The following is a 21,842-nucleotide window of genomic DNA, read 5'->3' on the forward strand; positions in this document are numbered from 1 at the left end:
ACATTCTCTTTACTCATCTGTGATGGGCATCTAGGCTGGTTCCATATTTTGGTTATTGTGAACAGTGCTGCAATAAATATGGACAAGCAAATGTGTCTGTGATAGGCTGACTTAGATTCCCTCAAGTTTTCAGCCATCAGTGATATAGCTAGATCATATGGAAATTCTATTTTAGTATTTTGAGGAACCTCCATTCTGGCTTCCACAGTGATCACATCAGTTTCTATTCTCACCAGCAGGATGAAAGGGTTCCCTCTCTAAAATCCTCATCATTGTTTGTTGCTACTCATGTCTTATCAATACCCATTCTGACTGGAGAAGGGAAAGGAATCTTAATGCATTAATTTGCATTCTCCTGAGGATTAAGGATGATTAACATTTCACATATTTATGGGACACTTAACATTTCTTCTTTTGGGATCAGTCTGTTCAAGCATTTGCTCATTTATTGAATGGATGGTTTTGTGTTTTTAATTTTTTCCCACCCAAATAATCACTTTCTTATGAAGTGTTTATTAAAATCCCCTGCTATCATTTTAACTTCCCCTCTTATCCCTTTTCTTTCTTCCTTTTTTCTTGAGACATATTCTCACTGTATCCCGTGCTGTCCTTGAATTTAGAGATCATACTATTTCAGCCTCTAGAGTGCTGGGATTATAGGTGTGAACTGGCCTCTGGCTCTTCTTCACTTTTTTACTGCTAGTCCCGATGAGGAAGTGCTATCATTGATCATTATACACTGTGGGTAATGCTTTTCCTGTCCCAAGAAACCTTTTTCTATCTTAAGGTCTGGAAAAACATTCTCCATTTTTTTTTTTTTTTTTTTCTTTCAAGACAAGGTTTCTCTGTGGAGCTCTGGCTGTTCTGGAACTCAGAGATCTGCCTGCTTCTGTCTCCTGAGTGCTGGATTAAAGGTGTGGGCCACCACTGCCTGGCTCTTCTCCAATTTTATAGAAGCTGTATATATATATTTTTTTGAGACAGGGTTTCTCTGTATAGCTTTGGAGCCTTTCCTGGAATTCACTCTGTAGCCCAGGCTGGCCTCGAACTCACAGAGATCCACCTCCCTCTGCCTCCTGAGTGCTGGGATTAAAGATGTGCGCCACCACCGCCTGGCTAGAAGCTGTATTTTAAAAATGTTTTATATGTAAGTCTATAAATCAATGGGAATTGAGTTTTTATTTATAAGCCAGGAGTCAAGATTAATTTTTCCTTTTATATATATGAATCTCCAGGACTATTTATTATTTTTTTGTTAAAAACAACAACAACAACAAAAAACCAAACTTCTACCCACTGCTCTTCTGTGAAACCAAATGTCCATGTGCTAGGCTGCTACTATATTTCTTCCTTTTTCCATTAGTCTGCTTGTGTTACTCCAAGACTATCTTAATTGCTGTAGGTTTTTTGACAGCACTTCTTTTTTAAAAGTTTGTATTATTGGGGCTAGCAAGATGGCTCAGTGGTTAAAAGCACTGGCTGCCCTTTCAAGAGGACCTGGGTTCAATTGCCAGCACCTAAGTGGCAGCTCATTGTCTGTAACTCCAGTTCCAGGGATCTGACACCCTCACACAGACAAACATTCAGGCAAAACACCAGTGCACATAAAATAAGTATTTTAAAAAGTTTGTATTCTGATTTAAATCATGTGTCTGTGTCGCTGTAGGTATGTGTATATGAGTACAGGTGTCCAGGGAAACCACAGGAGGGCATCAGATCCCTTGGTGCTGGAGTTGCAGGAGGTTGTGAATCCCTGCCACATGGGCTATGGGAACCAAACTTGGGTCCTCTTCAAGAGCAGTATACCCTCTTAATCACTGAGTCATCTCTCCATCCCTGATTACTTTGGCTAAATAAAGTCTTGATAGCTTGCAGTATTATTCTCTAAGTCTTGATAGTACTGCTCTGTAAGTCTACCTGGACTACTCTTGGTCTTGGCATTGCTGCGAAAGCCTTACCATCACCTTTTCAGCCTTTGTTATTGTGGTTTTCACTGAGGCTTCAATGTATCTACAAGTCAACTCCTGAAGGAAATGCATGTATTAAAATATAGAGCATTCTAATGCAAGAACTTGAAATATCTATTTATTTGAACCTTTAATGACCTTATTATTTTTGAATGTTTCATAGTGTAGTACTGCACATCTTCCATTATATTTATTCTTAAGTAGTGATGGTCCTTAGTGCTACTGTATATACATTGGCAGTACCTAAATATTGTCATTTAAAAGATTCTCTTTGGAATGATTTGGTTCTGGTTTATATATAACTAATTACTGCATTGCCAACTTGTACCAGTTACCTTACCAAATTCACTTACTAATTTTAAAAGTTTTCCTGTAGAGTTCTTCAAGTTTCCTACAATTTTTCTAGTCTTTTGCATGCCTTGGAATGCTTAGTGCAACAGTACACAAAAGTGACAGTGGAATTCTTTACCTCGATGTTAAGAGAAAAGCTTTCAACACTTTAGCAGTAAATGACTTCTGCTGTGAGAGTTAAAAGATGTGACCAGAATGAGCTGAAGAGAATAGCTCCTATTTCCTATTTTTGAGAGTTCTTTTTTAAATAAAAACCATAAGTGTATATTGTATCTAAAATGTTTTTCTGCCTATAAAAACTTACTATATATTTTCTTTAAATTTTATCAATGATGAATTTTTCTGACTGAATTTCAAGGGTCAAGGCGGTTCTGCATCTGTAAGAACTCTACTTGGTCTTTATTACTAGTGATGCTTTTTTGTTTTTAGTATTTTTCTTTTTGTTCTTATAGAACAATATAGAACAACAGAACTTATAAGTTTCACTTTAATGTCTATTTTGACATTTTTATGGTGACAACAGCTTTTGTTTTAAGTTTTACATGATATATTTTCCTAACCTTTTAGTTTCCATCCTTTTGCATTTTTGTATATTAATTATGTCCCTTAACAGCTTTAGAACACTTAAAAAAACTCTTCATAATCTTTTTCTTTTAATTGGAGACTTAGTCAATTTATAATTACTTATTGGTATGTGTGAAAGTCTTCGATCTCATACTTGTATTTTTTGTATACCTCTTTTCTTTCCTCCCTCTCTTGCCTCCTTCTGGATTGTTTTTCTATTTCCTCCCAATAGTCAGATCGATATGTATTCTTTTACTCTAACATAAGTGCCTTCTCATAAGAAGTGTTCCAACAATCCTCTGTTAAGACAACAATAGACATGATAAAGTGGACAGAGAAAGACCATCAGGCCTCAATACTACATAAAGAACTACAGGCAACTAAGGAATACTGAGAGCAGAGAAATAGTCTTCCCCTGGGAAGGGCCCCTAAAGTGGTTATCTAATACCAAGTGGTTAGCCCTGAAATCATATATATATATATATACATATATATATAATATATGTACACACACATACAGCACACATACTGGGCACACATACTGGCTAGTTTTATGTCAACTTGATACAAGCTAGAGTCATCTGAGGAGGGAGTCTCAATTGAGAAAATGTCTCCGTAAGATCAGGCTGTAGGCAAACCTGTAGGGCATTTTCTTAGTTGTGATTGATGTGGGAGGCTCAGTTGATTAGGGAGAGTGACCTCCTGGGCAGGTGGTCCTGGGTCTGTAAGAAAGCAGGTTCAGCAGGCCATGGGAAGCAAGCCGTAAGCAGCACCCCTCCTTGGCCTCTGCATCAGTTCCTGCCTCTAGGTTCCTGCCCTGCTTGAGTTCCTGCCCTCACTGCTTTTGATGATGAACTGTGATATGGAAGAATATGTGAATTAAACCCTTTCCTCCCCAACTTGCTTTGGTTACGGTGTTTCATCGCAGCAATAGTAACCCTAACTAGGACAACATTTATATGGACTGAGAAGGTTGTATTTATCCATTTAGATCTATACATATACATACATACATACATACATATATATTATCAATTTGAAAGAGAGCAAAAGGGGTTAGAAGGAGGAAAGGGCAGGGGGAAAATGATGTAATTATATTTTCATTACAAAAAAGCTAACCAGGACAATAGTCATAAGCTTACAATAAAAAAAGAAAAGATTTTACTGTTTCTGACAGATTGGAACGATAAATGATGAAGTCTGTTCTCTCACCAGCAGACATAATTCTGATAGCAAGCTTTCCCAAGCAGGACATCACACTGACAATTCCACTTGTAGTTATTTATGAAGAGGACTTAGTGTGAAGAACAGAGAAGCCCAGAAAAATTACTCTATATTCAGAGTCCCAATTTTTTAAGTTTTTCATGCAAATATTTTCCTTGGCCATAGTCTCAAACTGTATTCTCAACTTATGTCTCAAGTTTTACATTGTCATATGCAAACTGAATTACCATTTAAAACAATATACTATAGTTCCTTAACAAGCAGAACTGAGAGTAATAGCAGCATTAAGGCAACTTTCTAAAATATACACAAAGCTTACAATTTACACAGTGTTTTTAGAGCTACTTAATGAAATTAGGAATTTATAAATTCAAGTAAAATCACCTACTGTGTAATCAAAGTATTAAATTTGTGTATGGTGGAATATAGTTTTTAGAGAATATATATATGAAAGCATAAAAATAGAACATTTTTGGAAAACAGCAATAAGTGGCAAGAACACAGAAAAGATGTGTTTAGTTACATTCTTTAAGGAGTATCTTAGGAAAACACTCTAAGTAGACAATATTGCTGACCCTATCTATATCTGGGTCAGCAAATCATAGCCTGTGGCCAAAGCCTGCCACACCTATTCACTCCTTAGTCTATGGCTGCTTTGATGGCAGAGCTAAGCCCCTCCACTAAGAGACCAAATGGTTTGCAAACTGGCAATCTTCACTCTCTGGCTCTGGAAAATGTATGTGGAGCTCAGGCCTACAGCAGACATTCTTCCCTTCCATCTGTCTGGGCAAATGCTATTCTTACTTTAGGTCATCTTCACACACAAGCTGGAAAATGACAAACTACAAAAGAAAGATAAATAAGGAGAATGCATAGAGGGAATAAGCACCGTTACCTTCTGCTATAGCAGAGGTACTTTTCAGTAATCTACTTGTTCTGAGAATACCAACGGGATGCCATCTCATATTACATAAAATATAAGTCTACACATCCCTGGAACCTTGTTTCTGGAATACTTTGAAGATTCAAATGGGAAATAAGAATGGTCTCTTTCTGGAGCCCACTGACACTTACCTCCTGCACAGTGAATACAGCCTGTTGGAGGCAGTAATTCGGAAATACTCTGGTTTTGAACGAGAGGAATTGCCACTTATAGTTCCCAAACCTAAGCGCTGATAATCTCTGAAACATGCTTTCTCCACCAACTGCTCCATTGTGGATTTCTCTGAGGCCTTCAGGGTTGTACTTGTTGGGAGTTCACTATCATCTGAAACTAACAGGCAGAAATAGGTCTTGTCAAAATGATTAGCTCAAAGTAAAGGACTCAAAACAACAGCACCACCAACTACTACTTCTTGTTTTTGGAGACAGGGTCTTACTATGTAGCTTGGGTTGACCTGGAACTTGATATGTAGACAAGGCTGGTCTGGAATTCACAGAGATCTGCCTGCCTCTCCTCCTCAGTGCTGAGATTCAAGGCATGCAATGCCACACCTGGCTCAAAACTTCCTTTTGAAAAAGGTTTTTATGTTAGAGTTGCCAGGATTTTGTGTGTCATAAATTAAACAATTTCTACAAGGGATTACAGTTCAATATAGATGAAAACAGTAATGGAAGTCAGGAAACATAGTAAGAGTAACTCAGTTAAAAAATCAGGGAAGTGCCGGGCGGTGGTGGCGCACGCCTTTAATCCCAGCACTCGGGAGGCAGAGGCAGGCGGATCTCTGTGAGTTCGAGGCCAGCCTGGTCTACCAAGTGAGTTCCAGGAAAAGGCGCAAAGCTACACAGAGAAACCCTGTCTCGGAAAAAAAAAAAAAAAAAAAAATCAGGGAAGTAATACCATTTAAATAACTTCTAAAACCAAAGTGAGGCATGGTAGGTACATTCTAAAACCCCAGCATTTGGGAAGTAAAGGCAGGAATACTAAAAGTTCAAAGCCAGCCTGAGCTACATAAAACCTTGTCTCAAAAAACAAAGAAATAGAAAATTCACCTGGTATGGTAGCACATGCCTTTAACCCCAGTACTAAGGAGGCAGAGGCAGGTGGACCTCTGAATTTGAGGCTAGCCTGGTCTACATAGTGTGTTCCAGGCCAGCCAGGAATATATCGTAAGACTCCATTTCTAAAAGAAACAACACAAAACAACAACAAAACAAGTGAAAATAACATGATTTTAAATTCATTAGCCACATTTTTCTGTTTCAGTCAGGCCTATCCATTGATACTTAAGTACAATAATTTGTATACAGGACTCTATAAAACAGAAGATAATCTGTTAGTAAAATTTATCTTTATAAGATCACTACACAAATTTATCATCCAAAGTTTTGTATTATTTTGAAAAGAATACATTTATATTGAAATTTTTAGGTTAACTAAAAGCATAGTAGAGGGAAAAACTATGAAAAGTTACACTTGGTTCCTGGAAATCCTTTCAATAGAGGATATAATGTATATGAAAAACTCTGTGACTCTTTGTAATCACAGGTTCAAAGAACTATGATCTAAATGTGTAAGAATTTACTTAATAACCAAGTACTTTAGAGAGGATTTGTTTTTTTAAAAAAGGACATTCCTAATTGGTATTGTATAACCACAACAAAAAATTCATATGAAAAACTGTCTTAATTTTCTATTTGTTTTTAATGTGAGAAAAGTTAAACTTTCAAAGGCCTCAGAAATGTACTCAAGAGTACTAAAAGGCAAGGACAAGGCATGGTGGCACACGCCTTTAAAGCACCCAAGGCAGGCAGATCTCTGTGTTTTCAAGGTCAGTCTGGTCTACATAGTGAGTTCCAGGACAGCCAGGGCTACACAGAGAGAACCTGTTTCAAAAAAGCAAAAGATACAGCTCTCTCTAAAACCATACAAAAACCAAATTTGCTATCCATACCTCACCTTTTTTATAATAATCCAAAGGGAGGAATGTTAGCATTCTGGCCCACCCCTTGGGGACCCACCCAGTGTCCTGATGTCATCTTACTCTGATGGCTCCTTTAAGAGAATCACCCTCCTTCTCTTTCTTCCTTCCTCTCTCCTTCCACGAGGCTGCACACACCTCCATTTTCTTCTCTCTCTCTCTCTCTCTCTCTCTCTCTCTCTCTCTCTCTCTCTCTTTCTCTCTCTCCCCCCCCTCCCCTTCCCCTTTAATAATAAATTTTTCCATGTGGATGCCGAGTCTGCATGGTGTAACTTTCCACCGTGCCATACTGCTGCTACTGCATCTGCATGGTGTGGCTATCTTTTCACTTTGGCTCAAATCTGCCAAGGCTACCGCATGCCGTTTTACAACAGAAAGAATATTATGTAACTTGGTCTTTTGATGGAGTAATTATCATGTAATGATTTTCATTGTTTGATTTTTGGAGGAAGGGTCTCACTATGGTTCCCAAGCTGGCCTTGAATTTATGAGCGTAAGTGATCCTTTGCTTTGGCTCCTGAGTAGCTGCGACTATACATGTATACTGCTTTTTTTTAGTTTTTGTTCAATGAAATAATTCAAATTAGAAGAGTCAATAATTACAAGTAGCAATGTTTTGTATATGATTGTGAGTAGGCCAGAGTTCCAATAAGTGTTCATTTTAACAATGGAATGACAGGTCTTTTTATTGCCTACAGAGATAAGTCTGTATGTATTCCTTCTTACACTGGGGAAGCATACACACATAAAATCTTGTAGGTACTTTATTCTAGTAAGCCAGATGAACATTTCTTAGGCAACACTCTCACTAAAAATGAGGTTCTTTTAAAAGGTTGTTACGGGTGCTAGTTGTATAATTACTACTGATGGAATCTAAGCTCTTGAGATGGAAAAAGGGATATTATTTCCCCTTCCATTACATCATATTTTATGTATTATATCCATAGAACACTCAATACTTGGTTAAAAATTGGAAAAAAAAATCAGTCAACAAGACTTCTTGCTTTCTTCTATTTTCCCCAGCTAAGAAGTATCTTGGCTAACCATATGTATTTTTAAAGTTATTTTTCAGCTAATATTTTTTTAATCACTTAAGAATTTCTTCATCTTAGATTTCCCTAATCTTCAACTTGGAATATTTTTTTGGTTTTTCGAGACAGGATTTGTGTAGTCCTGGCTGTCCTGAAACTCACTCTGTAGACCAGGCTGGACTTGAACTCACAGAAATCTGCCTGCCTTTGCCTCCCAAGTGTGGGATTACAGGTGTGTGCCACCCCCACCACCCAGATCCTTATTCCCTTATTCTTACTTTATGCGCAGATTTCCTCTTTCTTCCTTTACCAAGACCCAGATATTCCAGGACAGGCTCCAAAGCTACACAGACAAAGCCTGTCTAAAAGCCCTAGGTAAAGATGGCTGGGTGTGTGACTTTGTAGAGGAGCAGTGTAAGTTAACAAATATCAGGCTGAGGATGTGGTTCAGGTGCAGAGTGGTTGCACAGTATACTACAAGAAGGCATGATGGCACATACACCTGCAATTTCAGCTCATGGGTGAGGGCAAGAGGATGAGAAACTCATCCTTGGTTACATGGTGAGTTTAAGGCTAGTCTGGAGTACCTGAGACCCTGTCTTTATAAAAAAAAAAAAAAAAAGTCAAACAAAATCTTATCTAAATAATACAATATTAGTAAAAACTTATCTTACCAGTTCTGAGAAACTGTTAAGTACTCATGAAGCTTTCACAATTTTTGTGCATTAGAGTTTATGTACAACTACAATTTTGTCTCTTGTTATTCATGTAAGGATAGCCAAGCACGACAGCTAACCTAATCTCAGGCAGAGGAAAGTGGATCTCTGTGCGTTCAAGGCCAGCTTGGTATAGGTAACAAGTTCCAGGCCATCCAGGCCTACATGGTGAGACCCTATCTCAAGAAAAAAAAAAAAAAAAGACAGAAGAAAACTGAATTATATAAAATGGTTCTTACATACCAGAAATGTCATCTTCTTCATTCCACCCAGGACGATTTACTCTCTCTTCCACAATTGTTCCTGTCCTCTTCTTCAATAAATACTGCCTCCCAATTGTCATTTTTCCTGCCCTTTTGGCACCTTTCACAATTGTTTTTGAGAAAGTTCTAGAAGTCATAAAAACAAAGAGAAAATCAATTTAATATAAAGGCACCACTAATATTTTTGACATCTATATTACTCACATTGTTACTTTTCCAGAACTACATACTATGGTGCATACTTTTGTTATACTTCTTCATGTCACTTTCCATACCGTGCAGAATTACTTTCCTATAATGTCACTGCCTTCAGGCAAAAAAGTATAAGAACTTAAAGTGTGACATAAACTACTGATCACTCAAATATCTTGCCTTCCCCCACCCCAGGGTCTCCTATGTAGGTCTGGCTATCCTGGAACTTGCTATATAAACTAGGCTTGTCTTGAACTCACAGAGATCCACTTGCCTGGGACAACTGAGTTCTGAGATTAAAAAGTGTACCACCATGCCCAGCTGATACTCAAATCCTAAACTCCTTGGTTTAAGCTTTTGGGCATTCCCAAGCCTATTCCATTATCTATACCACTGTTTCCACCAAGGTTCCCATAAATCACATTAGCAAGTCTTCAGTCATGCACTTCCTTTATTTCAAACTTACTCTGATGTCATATGACAATAACGGTTGGCAACACTTATTTCTTAAATGTTTTAGATATGTACGTGTATACGGTGCCTTTTCTCTAGCTGTAAACTGTTCAAGTATAGAAAAAGAATAATTCTTCTTTTTTAAGAGGAGAAAATAACAACTCAGATACCTGAGAATCCTTTTGAAAATCAGTTTTAATTAATGAGATGATAAGATAAAAATTAGGAGTTAAAAGGGCCAGCAAAATGGCTTAGTGCAGATAAAGAAGCTTGTCACTGATGTCCTGGATGACCTGAGTTCAATCCCTGGTACCCACATGGTGAAAGGAGGAAAGTGAGTCCCACAAGGTATCCTTTGACCTCCACAAACATGTGGCATGCAGATGTATGCGCGCGCGCGAGCGCGCGCACACACACACACACACACACACACACACACACACACACACACACACACAGTACGAGAAAAGTTATCATTAATGAAATATAGGTTACTTCCTCTCAGTTAGCTATGGAGGGCTGAAGGCAAGAGACCCATCTCTCTTACCGGAATGAGGTGTTTTTTTCTTTCTGCTTGGGTAAAATGATTTGTGGGGTAGTTTGTCCAGCAGCAAAAGCAAAGGTACTAAAAATGGACTGAGGATAACGGAACTTCATTAGTTGTTTCTTAAAGATGTCCACCACTTCTGGACTGACTTCTTCATCAAATGCTACTTTAATCAACTAGAGATAAAAGAGACATACTCATCAGAAGCATTAAGGATTTCTTGACAACTTTTACTCATATCACTGAAAACAACAAAAACAAACAAAAGTGAACAGAAACATAACAATATTAAATAGAAAAACATTAGTAATAGAAATATAACTTTAGAAGTTATAGGATTTTGGAAGTTTTTAAAGTTTTAAAAGAAAAAAGTATGACTAGCCAGATGACTCATCTTGTAAATGTTTTTGCAACCTGAGTTTGATCCCTAGAAGCCACGTAAAGGTGGGCAGAGAGAACTGACTCTACAAAGGAAAGTTTATTTGCAATATAGACTGTCAGTTGGTGAGAAAAATCCTGTTCTTGAAGTTGATTTTCTTTAAAACTATGTTTTCTATAATGAGATAGGGAATTAACCTAGGTGAAATAGGAAATGTTCCCATTCTATTTCTCAACTGTTAGATCTAGAGAAAGAATGTAGCATAACAGGGTTCCTTCTTATCCACAGATACAAACAAATCTAGGCACAGAAAAGTCAGGTACACAAGAACTGCAAATAGTGCAGGTAGGCAACACTGAAGTGTAGAGTTCCTTGGCAGCTGAACAGTAAGAATATCCCTAGTAGTTGAGGCTGCAGGGGATGTGAAAAGGATTCAAGTTCTAAACCGGCAGCTTCTCTGAAGAGCACAGGAATGATGAGCTGAGGCCCCTCCACTAGGAAGAGAGAGGCAAGCACTGGATTTTTGGGAGTCTGAGAAGTCAGCAACAAGAAGCAAAGAATAGGAAAATCAAACTATTGTAGACATAAACTTTCAAAAAGAAACAATGACGGAAAGGTCCTTTCTCCACACACAGTGTGTATCATTGTTTCTACAGGTTTAGTCAGTCAAGAGACTTCTGGGAAAGTCACCGTTTCATCTGGAGCCATTCAGTCATTCCTGACAATAATGTCTGAGCTCCAGCTAAACTTCTCATAGTTTCACTTTTCCCACAGAAAAGCCATAGACTATTTCCTTCTGAAACAGAGAATTATTTTTATCTAAAGTTTTATCAGCAGGAGTTGAGGAATAAGTTGTTAGAGAACAAGAGCCATTGTGTATCTGACTGACAATTTGTTGGCTAAGGGAATGCTGAAGTGTAGTGTCACATCCAAAGCCAAAGCCAACCCTCCCATACACTCACCTTCTTATGCCCAGCCACTAACTTCTGACCCCCATGATCATAGAAAATAGATACATCACTAGATCTAAAGAAGAGTTTCTACTAGAAGGGCTTCCTTTCTTTCTTGATACATGTTGATGTGTATGTGGAAATATGAAGTTGAAAATACTCTAAAAACACTGTGTGATTTGGGTTTTGAGGTTTTAAATTAGGGACACTCAAGTGATAGAGTCTATGCAAGTATTCTAAAATCTGAAACATGTATGGTGTACCTGGAAAGATGCTGATGTAATCTGCAGCCCTTCTTGCATGTTCTGTTGTAACTGGTTCTGCATGGTTATCTTCTTCTCCTTGGTGATGGAGGCAATGGGAAAGCTCCGCACAACTGTCTGTTCACCAACTGTAGGAAGATAGGACACAGATTCAGCCATAGCACTTTATAGCTAAGGTCTAGAGTCTCTTCTGAAGAAATGTATCAGCAGAGGGCAATGCCAGGGATGCAGTGAGAGAAAATGCCAAGATTCTAGAATCTCACTCAGTAGGTTTATTTTTTATTTATTTATTTTTTATTTTTAAAGACAATGTCTCTTATGCTGGGTGTGGTAGCACAGGCCTTTATTTAATGCCAACACTCAGGAGGCAGAAGTAGGCAGATCTCTGAGTTTGGAGCCGGCCTGTTCTACAGAGTCAGCTCCAGGACAGCCACGGCTACACAGAGAAGTCCCATCTCAACCAACCAACCAACCAACCAACCAACCAACCAACCAACCAACCCAACCAAAGCAACAACAACAAAAGAAAAAAAAAAGACAAGGTCTCTCTGTGTAGTTTCAGTTGTCCTGGGACTTACCATGTAGACCAGGTTGGCCTTGAACTCACAGAGATCTGCCTGCCTCTGCCTCCAAGTGCAGGGATTAAACATGTGTACCACCACACTCAAATCATTTATTAGTTTTACTAGTTTTACTGTATTGCAATTCACTTCTAAGAGATACCTTTTTTTTTTTTGGTCCAGAGCTGAGAACCGAACCCAGGGCCTTGTGCTTGCTAGGCAAGCACTCTACTACTGAGCTAAGTCCCCCCCCCCTTTTTTTTTTAAGAGTACAGGAACTGAGACATCTGCCCATCCTCATTGTTTCTATTTCCTTTACCTATTGTATGCATATAAAACCACCTGGCTTAAGGCAGTCATACAGGAATGGACTTTATACAATAATAAAGATTCAATACTGAAAGGAAAGCCAAGATAGTTAATGTAATGATAAAAACAAAAGAGAACATATTTTTTGGGGGGTAGGGTGGGGGAGATAGTTTGTTACTACAGGTTGCCCACAAACTCATGATCCTCTTGCATCATCCTCACAAGTGCTGGGACTATAGGCTTGAGCTAGCATGCCTGGTAAACACATTAATGGATTTTTAAAGTTTGTTTCCATATGTAGTAAAAGGTATTTGTTTAAGTTTCAAATCTAGGACAAATGGCTGAGGTGCCTATTTAACATATCAAAGCGGACTGCCAGGTTCTCCCAACACCCCTCAGTCCCTACTTATCACAGGGTCCTTCTGGCCTGTATACTCTTCCTTCCCCCTACCCTGAACTCTCCAGTCCTTGGGGCTGGGCTGCTCCTACCTATATAATCCAGACATTCTGGTAACCCACCCCTTTTGTACTTTTGGCCTCCTGGATGCTGTACCTGGTTCCCCTCCCCTTCCTCTCCCATCTCCCCATATGGCCCAGCTTAGTCTGGTCATGTCCACCTTGGAATCTCCCAGATGCCCCTGCCTCTGACTCTGCTCTCCTAAATATTTATAATAAACTTTATCCTCCATTATACCTAGGAGCAATAATGTTCTTTCTTTCCTTTTTCTTTCTTTCTTTCTTTTTTTTTTATATTCAGTATTATTTAATGTTTCTTCCAGAAAGCCTTTGGAACACGAGACTAGATGTGTGTCCAAGAGTTTAAGAAATTTAAACATTTTATAAAACAAGAATGTGAGAATACAAACTACCTGTGGGTATGAATATGTCTAGAAAAAGAAGTATCTTGGCCTTCTTTGTACAGTTTCCAGGTCTCCATTGAAAGGATGCCACACAAATACTACTGTAACATGTGAATAACAACTCTTCAGTTCAAGTACAGATAATTCAGGGATTTGAGCACTTCAGAAAAGGAGATAATCTCTATATGCTAGATGGATAGAGAATAATTTCTGCAAGATGTGGGAGGGAAGGCAAACTTTGAAGAGAAGATAGGGTTTGAATTTGCAGAGGGAAGAGGGAAGGCATTTTAGGCAATGTGATAGATAACAGGACAGAAATAGCAATGAAGGCCTCACAGCCAGTGAGCCAGAGCAGACTAGGGTTATTGGATTTAGAGACTTATATATTTGTTCACTATCCTCAGAATTCCTCATTCTCTGGATTTGCCAATCTCCCTCCTGAAAAATCCTGACTATCCACTTATTAAGTTCATATCCAGAGGCTAAGCAAAGCTGGGATATATACTGGATTTAAGATTCAATACTAAAAGGAAAGCCAAGATAGATAATGTAATGATAAAAACAAATGAGAACATATTTTTTGGGGGGTAGGGTGGGGGAGATAGTTTGTTACTACAGGTTGCCCACAAACTCATGATCCTCTTGCATCATCCTCACAACCTAAGCCTATATAATGCATGGAAACCCCTCAGGTTTCAATGTGTTAGAAATTTAAAAAGCAATTATTAAAAAAAAATAAAAGTTTTCTCTGACAAAAAATTTTCCTAAACTCACAATTACATTAAAACTGCAGAGAAAAGACAACAAAATGAGATTTCAACACTAAGCCTGGCTTTTTTCTTTTCTGGGTTTGAAATGATATGTATATCATTGTGCATGGACTGAATAAAATCTCCAGTGCCATACAGGGATCCTGCTCTGATGGCATGTGCTGTGTCATACCTAGCTGGTCATGTGGTGTCCCTCGGAAGAGAATTCTGTAAGTGGTAAGGAACAAGGCGCCTTCTGCGGGCAGGAGCTGAGGACCTCCAAGGAGACCTCCAGTGGCTTCTTCCCGACCGTCAGGATCCAGCAGGACTCGAAGACCTTCACACACAATTTCTTCCCCTGGCAGTAGAGCTGGTCGAAGAATCTTGGGCTAAGAATAGGTAACTGTTTAAAAGCAACTCTTCTGGGGTTTCCATCATTTAGTTCCAGGTTACTTTTTCACATATACTCTGGAAACCCTGAGTCAACCCAAGCCTGAATGGGAGGAGGCAGACCTGAAGTTTCTAAGTCCAAGTATGAAAAGATTCTTTGCAGCATTGCTTTGTAACAGTAAAAACATAGGGAAATAACTTGAAAGTTTGCAGTGTCCATTCAAACAACCATTTTACAACCTTTTATAAAATGAAATGTAAAAAAACCATTAAGAATATGAATAACTGATAAAGGTGGTGCTATGATGGCTATGGCAGAGACAAGGTGGGAAAGAAGATATTACATTGTACATTTCTTTTTGCCTAAACTTTACATAAAACAATAAATACTATATTATAAGTGAAGAAACAAATACTTAAATGGGTTTGTTTTCTGTTTGTTTGTTTGTTTTCTGGAGAAGGGTTTCTCTGTATAACAGCCTTGGCTGTCCTGGAACTTACTCTGTAGTCCTGGCTGGCCTCAAACTCAAAGAGCTCTGCCTGCCTCTGCCTTGGACAGGGTTTCTCCTGAGATTAAAGGTGTGCCCATCTTGAGGTTGGCTGTGAACTCCTCATCCTATGGCATCCACTTCCTAAGTGCTGAGACGACAGCTGAGTGCTGCCACTCTGGCTCCATAGTTAGCTTCTGTTGTCTGTCCTGGCTAGCCTGGTACTCACTATGTAGACCAGGCCAGCACTGAACTCACAGAGATTCACCTGCTCCGGTTTTCTTGGTGCTGCGCCGCTATGGCTGGCCATGGATTTATGTTTTTTTAAAAAAGGGTTAGACATTTTGGCCAACTAATGAACTTCACACATGAGAAATTTAGCTCAGTGTCCAGTATAAGAGGAACAACATGGTAAGATTCCTCTTGGGAGATATGGGCAAGGAAAGAAATCATTCCTCTTGAACATCTGTTTTTGTTTTTTTCCTTTTATTTTTTATTTTATAATTTAATTTAATTTTACATATCAGCCAGGCAGGGAGGGATTCCCTGGCGAACATCTGTTTTTTAAAAAGAAATAAAAACTACCTAAATCAGCTGGGCATAGTGACACATGCCTTTAATCCAAGCACTGGGGAGACTGAGGCAGGTAGATCTCTGTGAGTTTGAGGCCAGCTTGGTCTACATAGTGAGTTCCAGGACAGGTATAGTCAGAGCTATATAAAGGGACCCTGTCTCAAAAAAATAAAAAAATCAAAATCAAAACCAAAACCAAAAACCAAAACCAAACAAACAAAACAAAAACCCAAACCAAAAACCAAACAACAATAAAACAAAACAAAAAACAACCCCCCCCCTCAACCCGAATCAGCACTATTCTTTTTTCAGGTTCTAGGAATCTTGGAAGTAAATTCAGAAATCAAAGACTATTATATCTTAAGCCACACACGGAATTGCTGTTCCTACCTGTGTGGCTTCTGAGCACTCCTTTGGGTGTAGTTTTAATAATTCTGTCAGAGAGCTGAGGGCCGGAATTCTAGTCTGCAATAGGCATGAGGCCAGTAGCAAAGTAACTATCTGAGTGGCTTCCTCAAATACAGATATCTAGGTCCCAAGATTTTCTAATCCAGGAGACCAGGGATGCCAAATCCTTAATTTCCCCGATGTTTGTTGTGGACAATCAGATTCAAGAATCCAGTACTTTTATGGCAACTGTTTAAATCTCTTCTTTTTTGGGGGGGTGGGGTGGGGTGGGGCAGGTATATAAACCCTGAGATTATGCTTGGGAATTAGAATTATTTATAATTTATGACCTCTGTATAAAAGTAGAGTTAACAAGAGGTTATTATTGTTCTTTTGTTGAATCCCCCCCCCCAAAAAAAAACAACAGCATTTGTATTTTAGTTTACAAAATTCTGTATGGAAAACTCCCCAGAACCTTTAATGCATCATTAAACTGTCTGTAAATAGCTGAGAAGGTACTGTCTAGGGCACAGAAGCCCATTGCTGCTGTGTTTTGAAAGGGCTGTTGCACCTTGAAAGCACAGTGTGGAGTAATTACCTTCTGGATAGGTGGAAGTCTTCTACTCTCTCGATGTACTGCCTCTAGGGTCTCAATGTGCATAGCTACAATTCCTAGGATGAGTCAGAGTATTCAAAAAGAAAGAAAATAAACCAGGGAGAACAAAAGCAAATTTCAGATATTTTGAATGAAAAATTAACTGAAGTTTGACAGTTTCTCCAAAAGTTAAAATATAATAACCATATAATCCATAAAATTCTATTTCTAGGTATATACCTCTAAAGAATTGAAAATAAGTACTCAAACAGATACCTGTATGCAAATATTCATAGAATCACCATTCACAAATCTTCAAAGGTGGAAAAACCCATCTCTATTGACAAATGAATGGCTGAACAAATAACATAGATCCATAGAATGGAATAGTATTCAACCATAAAAAATGAGTGAAGTAACACATGGATGAACCCTGTAAACATTATGCTAACTGAAAAAAGCTAGATACAAAATTTGAAACATATGATTCTACATATGTAAAATTGCTAGAGCAGAAAAGTTACTGGAAACAGAAAGCAGGTTAGATATTTCCAGAGGCAGGAACTGAAGAAACAAAATTTATTACCTAATATTAGTTACTGAATATCTATTTTGAGTGATTGAAAAGTTTAGGAAATAATGGTGATTTATAGACCACTGTGAATATAATTAATGCAACTCTTATGCTATGTACTTGCCACAATGTAATAAATTTTTAGAACCTGTCCTGGTGGCACACGCCTATAATCCCAGTACTTGGGAAGCACAGGAAATCAAGCCCAGCCTCAAGGCTAGCTGGGTACATTGAGAATGTGAGGTTACCCTGGGTTATACAAGACCTTGTTTTAGAAAACAAAACAACAATAAAAGAAATAAAAAGCAAATCAGAGAAAAGCAAGCAGTAGCACAGGCATTATGTTGGGACTTAACTACCTGCAGCACTCTGATTCTTTAGCCTCTGTGAAGTGATTGATTACCTGGTATCATGCAGTGGAGACTCCTGATGTGGTCCTGAGTCACTCCACTCTCTGTACAAACTTTGTCAATAAATCGGGCAATGAACCTTACAACGGAGTTGGCAACATCATTATTTTCTGAATCTTCAAACCCACTCTCTGTATCATAGCTCTCAGCTACACTTCCTGCAATACTAAGAGAACCAAGGAAAGAAATCATGGCCAGGCTTCAAAAAACAAAACAAAACAAAATAAAACAAAACAACCCCAGACAGACAACATCATAGTCCCTTTACAGAGGAACTGAAACTCAATAAAAGAGGTGTACAATAGGAGGGACACACTTAACTGTGGTTTCTTTCTGTAAGTGGCAGGTGTGAAATGTTATGTTCTATGTGCCTACATTTAAACATCATCTATTGGACTAAGTTTTATTCTTGTAAGCAATTCCTTCTATTACTCTCCCAAAAGGAACTTAGAAACCACAGAAAGCAAAGGAATACTGTGTCATTTATTATCTGCTACCAGAACCTTCTAAAACACTTGTTCTTTCAAGTTAATCATTACAGATAGGCAAGAGGAATGTGGCTGATGCTAGTGACTATGGAACGTATACCATGGCAGGCAGAGTAAATGAACCCTTTTGAGAAACCTACATGTTCTTCCACATGGAAGAATACGACTCTTATGACCCTTTCTCTTGCCAGAATTTCTCTCTTAGCTCCCCTGCACCCCTACCCCGCTCTGTAAATTACCCTTAGAGCCATTGTGAAGCCACATTCTTCTGTAGGTGATAGAATCATGCAAGACAAGGCAATACATTTGAAATGAAATGAAGCAGAAGGACTGACAATACAAAGAAAAAAAAAGGAGCTGTCTGAAGGAGTCTGACCAAAGCTTATGAGAAACTACAATAGCAGGGTGTTGCAGCACCTATTACTAAAGAGCTAAAACTGCTGCTCAGTGGTTAGTTCATTTATTTATTCATTTAATCACCTGTTGAGTTCAATATTATTACCTAGCACCTACAGTCTGCAAAGATGTAGAGTACTGAACAATGAACACAACAGAGAAAGGACACAGACAATATGCAAACATGAAAATATGTCAGACTGTGATATGGTGGAATAGTGTGGGAGGCTGATAGGATGATCACAAGCTTGAGCCCAGTCTAGTGAGATCTTGTCTCAAAAAACCCCAAACTCAATACCACATCCCATAAACCAAAAACAAAAATAAAAGAGAAAAGAAAAAAGGAAAAAATCAAGTTATAGAAAACACCATAAAAAATAAACCAACCAATCAGAGTAAAAAATAATAAAAACAACCTGGAGATTGTTAAGATTAAGAGAGCAAAGCCTATGTGATGGGTAACACTTGATTAAAAATCTAAAACATGGGAGAGACTCTAGGGACTACTGCAGACAGGGTATTCTAGACTGAGGGAGTAGGAAGCAGCCACCACAGTCTTCAGAGTGTCTGAGGATTAGTGCAGTAGAAAGGCCAGGCTGGTTGACAAACAGAATGACAAGCAGAAAGATGAGAGTCATAGCCAGTGTACAGTTCTTACAGGCCTTGCAGGTCATAGCAAAGACTCTGGGTTTTACTCTTGGGACATGGGAAGTCACTGGAGAGTAGAAATGAAGACAAGGTTGAGGACATTATACTATGGCTTGAATATGAAATGGGCCCTACATTTCGTGTATTGGGAGCTTGCTTACCAGCTGGTGGGCTTCTGAGAAGTCATTAGATTTGGATGGCCCTCAACTATTTATAATGATGGTTCTGTTGGGAAGGTGGTAAAGAGTAGGAGGTGGGAAGGGAATGTATCCTTATGACCACTCTTGCTTTGGTCCCTTCCTACAATCCCTTCTCCCTGTCACAAACTTGTTATCCTGATGTTCTGACCAAGCTCATGGGCCAGATAATAATGGACTGAACTGTCCAAAAACAAGCACTTATTTCTTCTCTTATTTCTCTCAGGTATTTTGGTCACAGCAGTGAGAAATAATTCATACACCATAACTAGACAAATTCTATAGATAAATTGAGAAACAAGAGGACCAAGAACAAATCACTTTGACAAGAAGTTGCTCACCAGTTATTTTTCAGAGCACTTTGCTTTAGCAATTACATGTAACTGATGGGCCACATCAGTAGTAACAGACTTTGCCAGATTAGGTCATAAGACAAAATAAAGTGTGTGTGTGTGTGTGTGTGTGTGTGTGTGTGTGTGTGTGAGTGATTAAGTAGGATGAAGGAAAGTTTTGTTTGTTTTTTAACAGAGGGCTGAGCAAGCTACAGATGGGAAAATTCTGAAATATATCCAGCAATATTTGCTGTTTCTGCTGAGACATGATTAGCTCTGAGAAGAGGAGGAGCTGTGTGCTCTGTCTTGGTACCTGTTTGTGACAATGCTGTTGCTCCCACTTTCCCAGTCTCCTGGAGCCGATGCTCGAAGGAGCTTGTTTTTACTTGTGTCTAGTGGAACTAGCAGGTTGACCATGAGGTTTGCAAAGTGAATGGCCTGACTGAAGACGGTGCTTTCCTCATGTTGCACCAGCTCCTGCTGAGTGGACTTGCTCAGAGTAGGCCAAAGGCGAAGCTGCTCGGCTGCCAAGTCCATTGCTGTCTTCTCCTGATACTGGCCGTCAGGAAGCTTAACCCAGAAGATAAAGCAAAACAAGCCAAAGGTGAGTATCCGTCACTGCGCATGTGCTCCATAGACATGGAAGGTGCTGAGATCTGTCCATGTCTTAAATCTAGGTCTTCTCTTGGGATATTCTGTATCCGTTAGTATAATTTTTATCAGTATATACTATTTTTAAGGAAAATATGGAGAAAACATTTAAAGACTAAGAAAATGGATCTCCTTTTTGATTTTGAGAAAGGATCTCATCTTGAATTTGCTGTATAGCTGAAATGACTGTGAACTCCTGATCTTCTTGCCCTCACCTCCCAAGTACTGGGATTATTGTTGTACGTCAGCATGTGGTTCTGAATCTCTTAAAAGTCATGGGAAGCATTTATTAAGTACTTGTATCCGCAGAGTGAAACTCAGCATAACAACCAAAGGACACTGCAGTCTTTACCCCTGGCCTGCATGCCTTTGTTGGCACCACACCAAACTCAAAGAAGCAGTAGCAAAATACAGATGCATGTTTCTCACTAACATTTCACTGTTTACACTTCACTCTGTGGCTTTACCTCTTTGAAGCTACTAGTTACAAGAATTAACATGGATTTCCCATAAATGCCCTTCCAGGAACACTTCAGTAGTATCTGTTAAAACTATTGTTTTTTTTCTTTTTTTCTCTTCTGCTCTTTGAGAGGAAATGGAATGATCAAGGTCACAAAAAGTATAGCTAGATCTCCTTGTAATGTGATAGTCAAAAATTATCACATACACACATAAGTAGATAACTGGGACTTTAAAGATAGGTTTCCTAGAAGGCTGAAGAGAGAGCTGGTCATAGTAACTCACATCTGCATAATATTTTATCTAGCCATGGAGAGCTAAAACATACATTGTATCTAATCTAGGGCTCAGGGTTAGGACTCTTTTTTAGAAGGAAGGACACAGCAACTGTGATACAGCTTTGTAGATGTATCAATGTCAGCAAATCCCAGCTGCTTAAAAATTGACAAAGGCATCCATCCTAACAGTCTGATTATTCCTGGGCGTGGCCCTAGAAAACAGTCTCTGCATCTGCTACAAGTTATACCTTAAGTGGTGCATTTAGTGTTTCAACAACAACAACAAATCTGAATATTAACTGAATTAAGCAAACAATTCACATTTGAACAATAACAATCAGACACATGTCAATGCTATTTGTTATTAAAGTTTTTTTACTCTTTTACTTAATAATACTACTTTTACTTAAAAAACTACTCTTTTACTTAATAATAAACCAATAATTTGTTTAGGATGATGAAGCACAGATGTATTTGAATATGACTGTGTAGCTTCTCTCAGATGCCTAGGATAATCCATCCTATCTAGAGATAAGTTAAAGTGGAAGATGATGGGCAGAATCTGCAGTGACATATTCCCCAAAATCTTCAGTTCAAAAGGTTGATCTTAAAATTACTCTTAAGTGAATCTACATTGAGTCTTTAGGCTCCTTTAAGTTCAGTTCATGAGGATGATG

The 21,842-nt window shown here is 38.6% G+C and overlaps 1 protein-coding gene across 8 annotated transcripts in view; it reads right to left on the reverse strand.

The window, feature by feature from the left end:
* The window catches only part of Sbf2 (SET binding factor 2), a 349,435-nt gene that overhangs the window by 51,370 nt on the left and 276,223 nt on the right, over nt 1–21,842 (reverse strand). For all 8 annotated transcript variants that reach the window (XM_076550122.1, XM_076550109.1, XM_076550106.1 and 5 more), the window contains 8 exons: nt 20,091–20,347; nt 17,710–17,882; nt 16,736–16,809; nt 14,493–14,688; nt 11,822–11,949; nt 10,230–10,405; nt 9,018–9,163; nt 5,181–5,379 (listed from right to left, as the gene is read on the reverse strand). In XM_076550122.1, coding sequence (XP_076406237.1) covers nt 5,181–5,379; nt 9,018–9,163; nt 10,230–10,405; nt 11,822–11,949; nt 14,493–14,688; nt 16,736–16,809; nt 17,710–17,882; nt 20,091–20,347 — 1,349 coding nt within the window. The remainder of the gene's footprint in view (nt 1–5,180; nt 5,380–9,017; nt 9,164–10,229; nt 10,406–11,821; nt 11,950–14,492; nt 14,689–16,735; nt 16,810–17,709; nt 17,883–20,090; nt 20,348–21,842) is intronic.

This window comes from Peromyscus maniculatus, chromosome 1 (assembly GCF_049852395.1).
Source record: "Peromyscus maniculatus bairdii isolate BWxNUB_F1_BW_parent chromosome 1, HU_Pman_BW_mat_3.1, whole genome shotgun sequence".
NCBI lineage: Eukaryota > Metazoa > Chordata > Mammalia > Rodentia > Cricetidae > Peromyscus > Peromyscus maniculatus.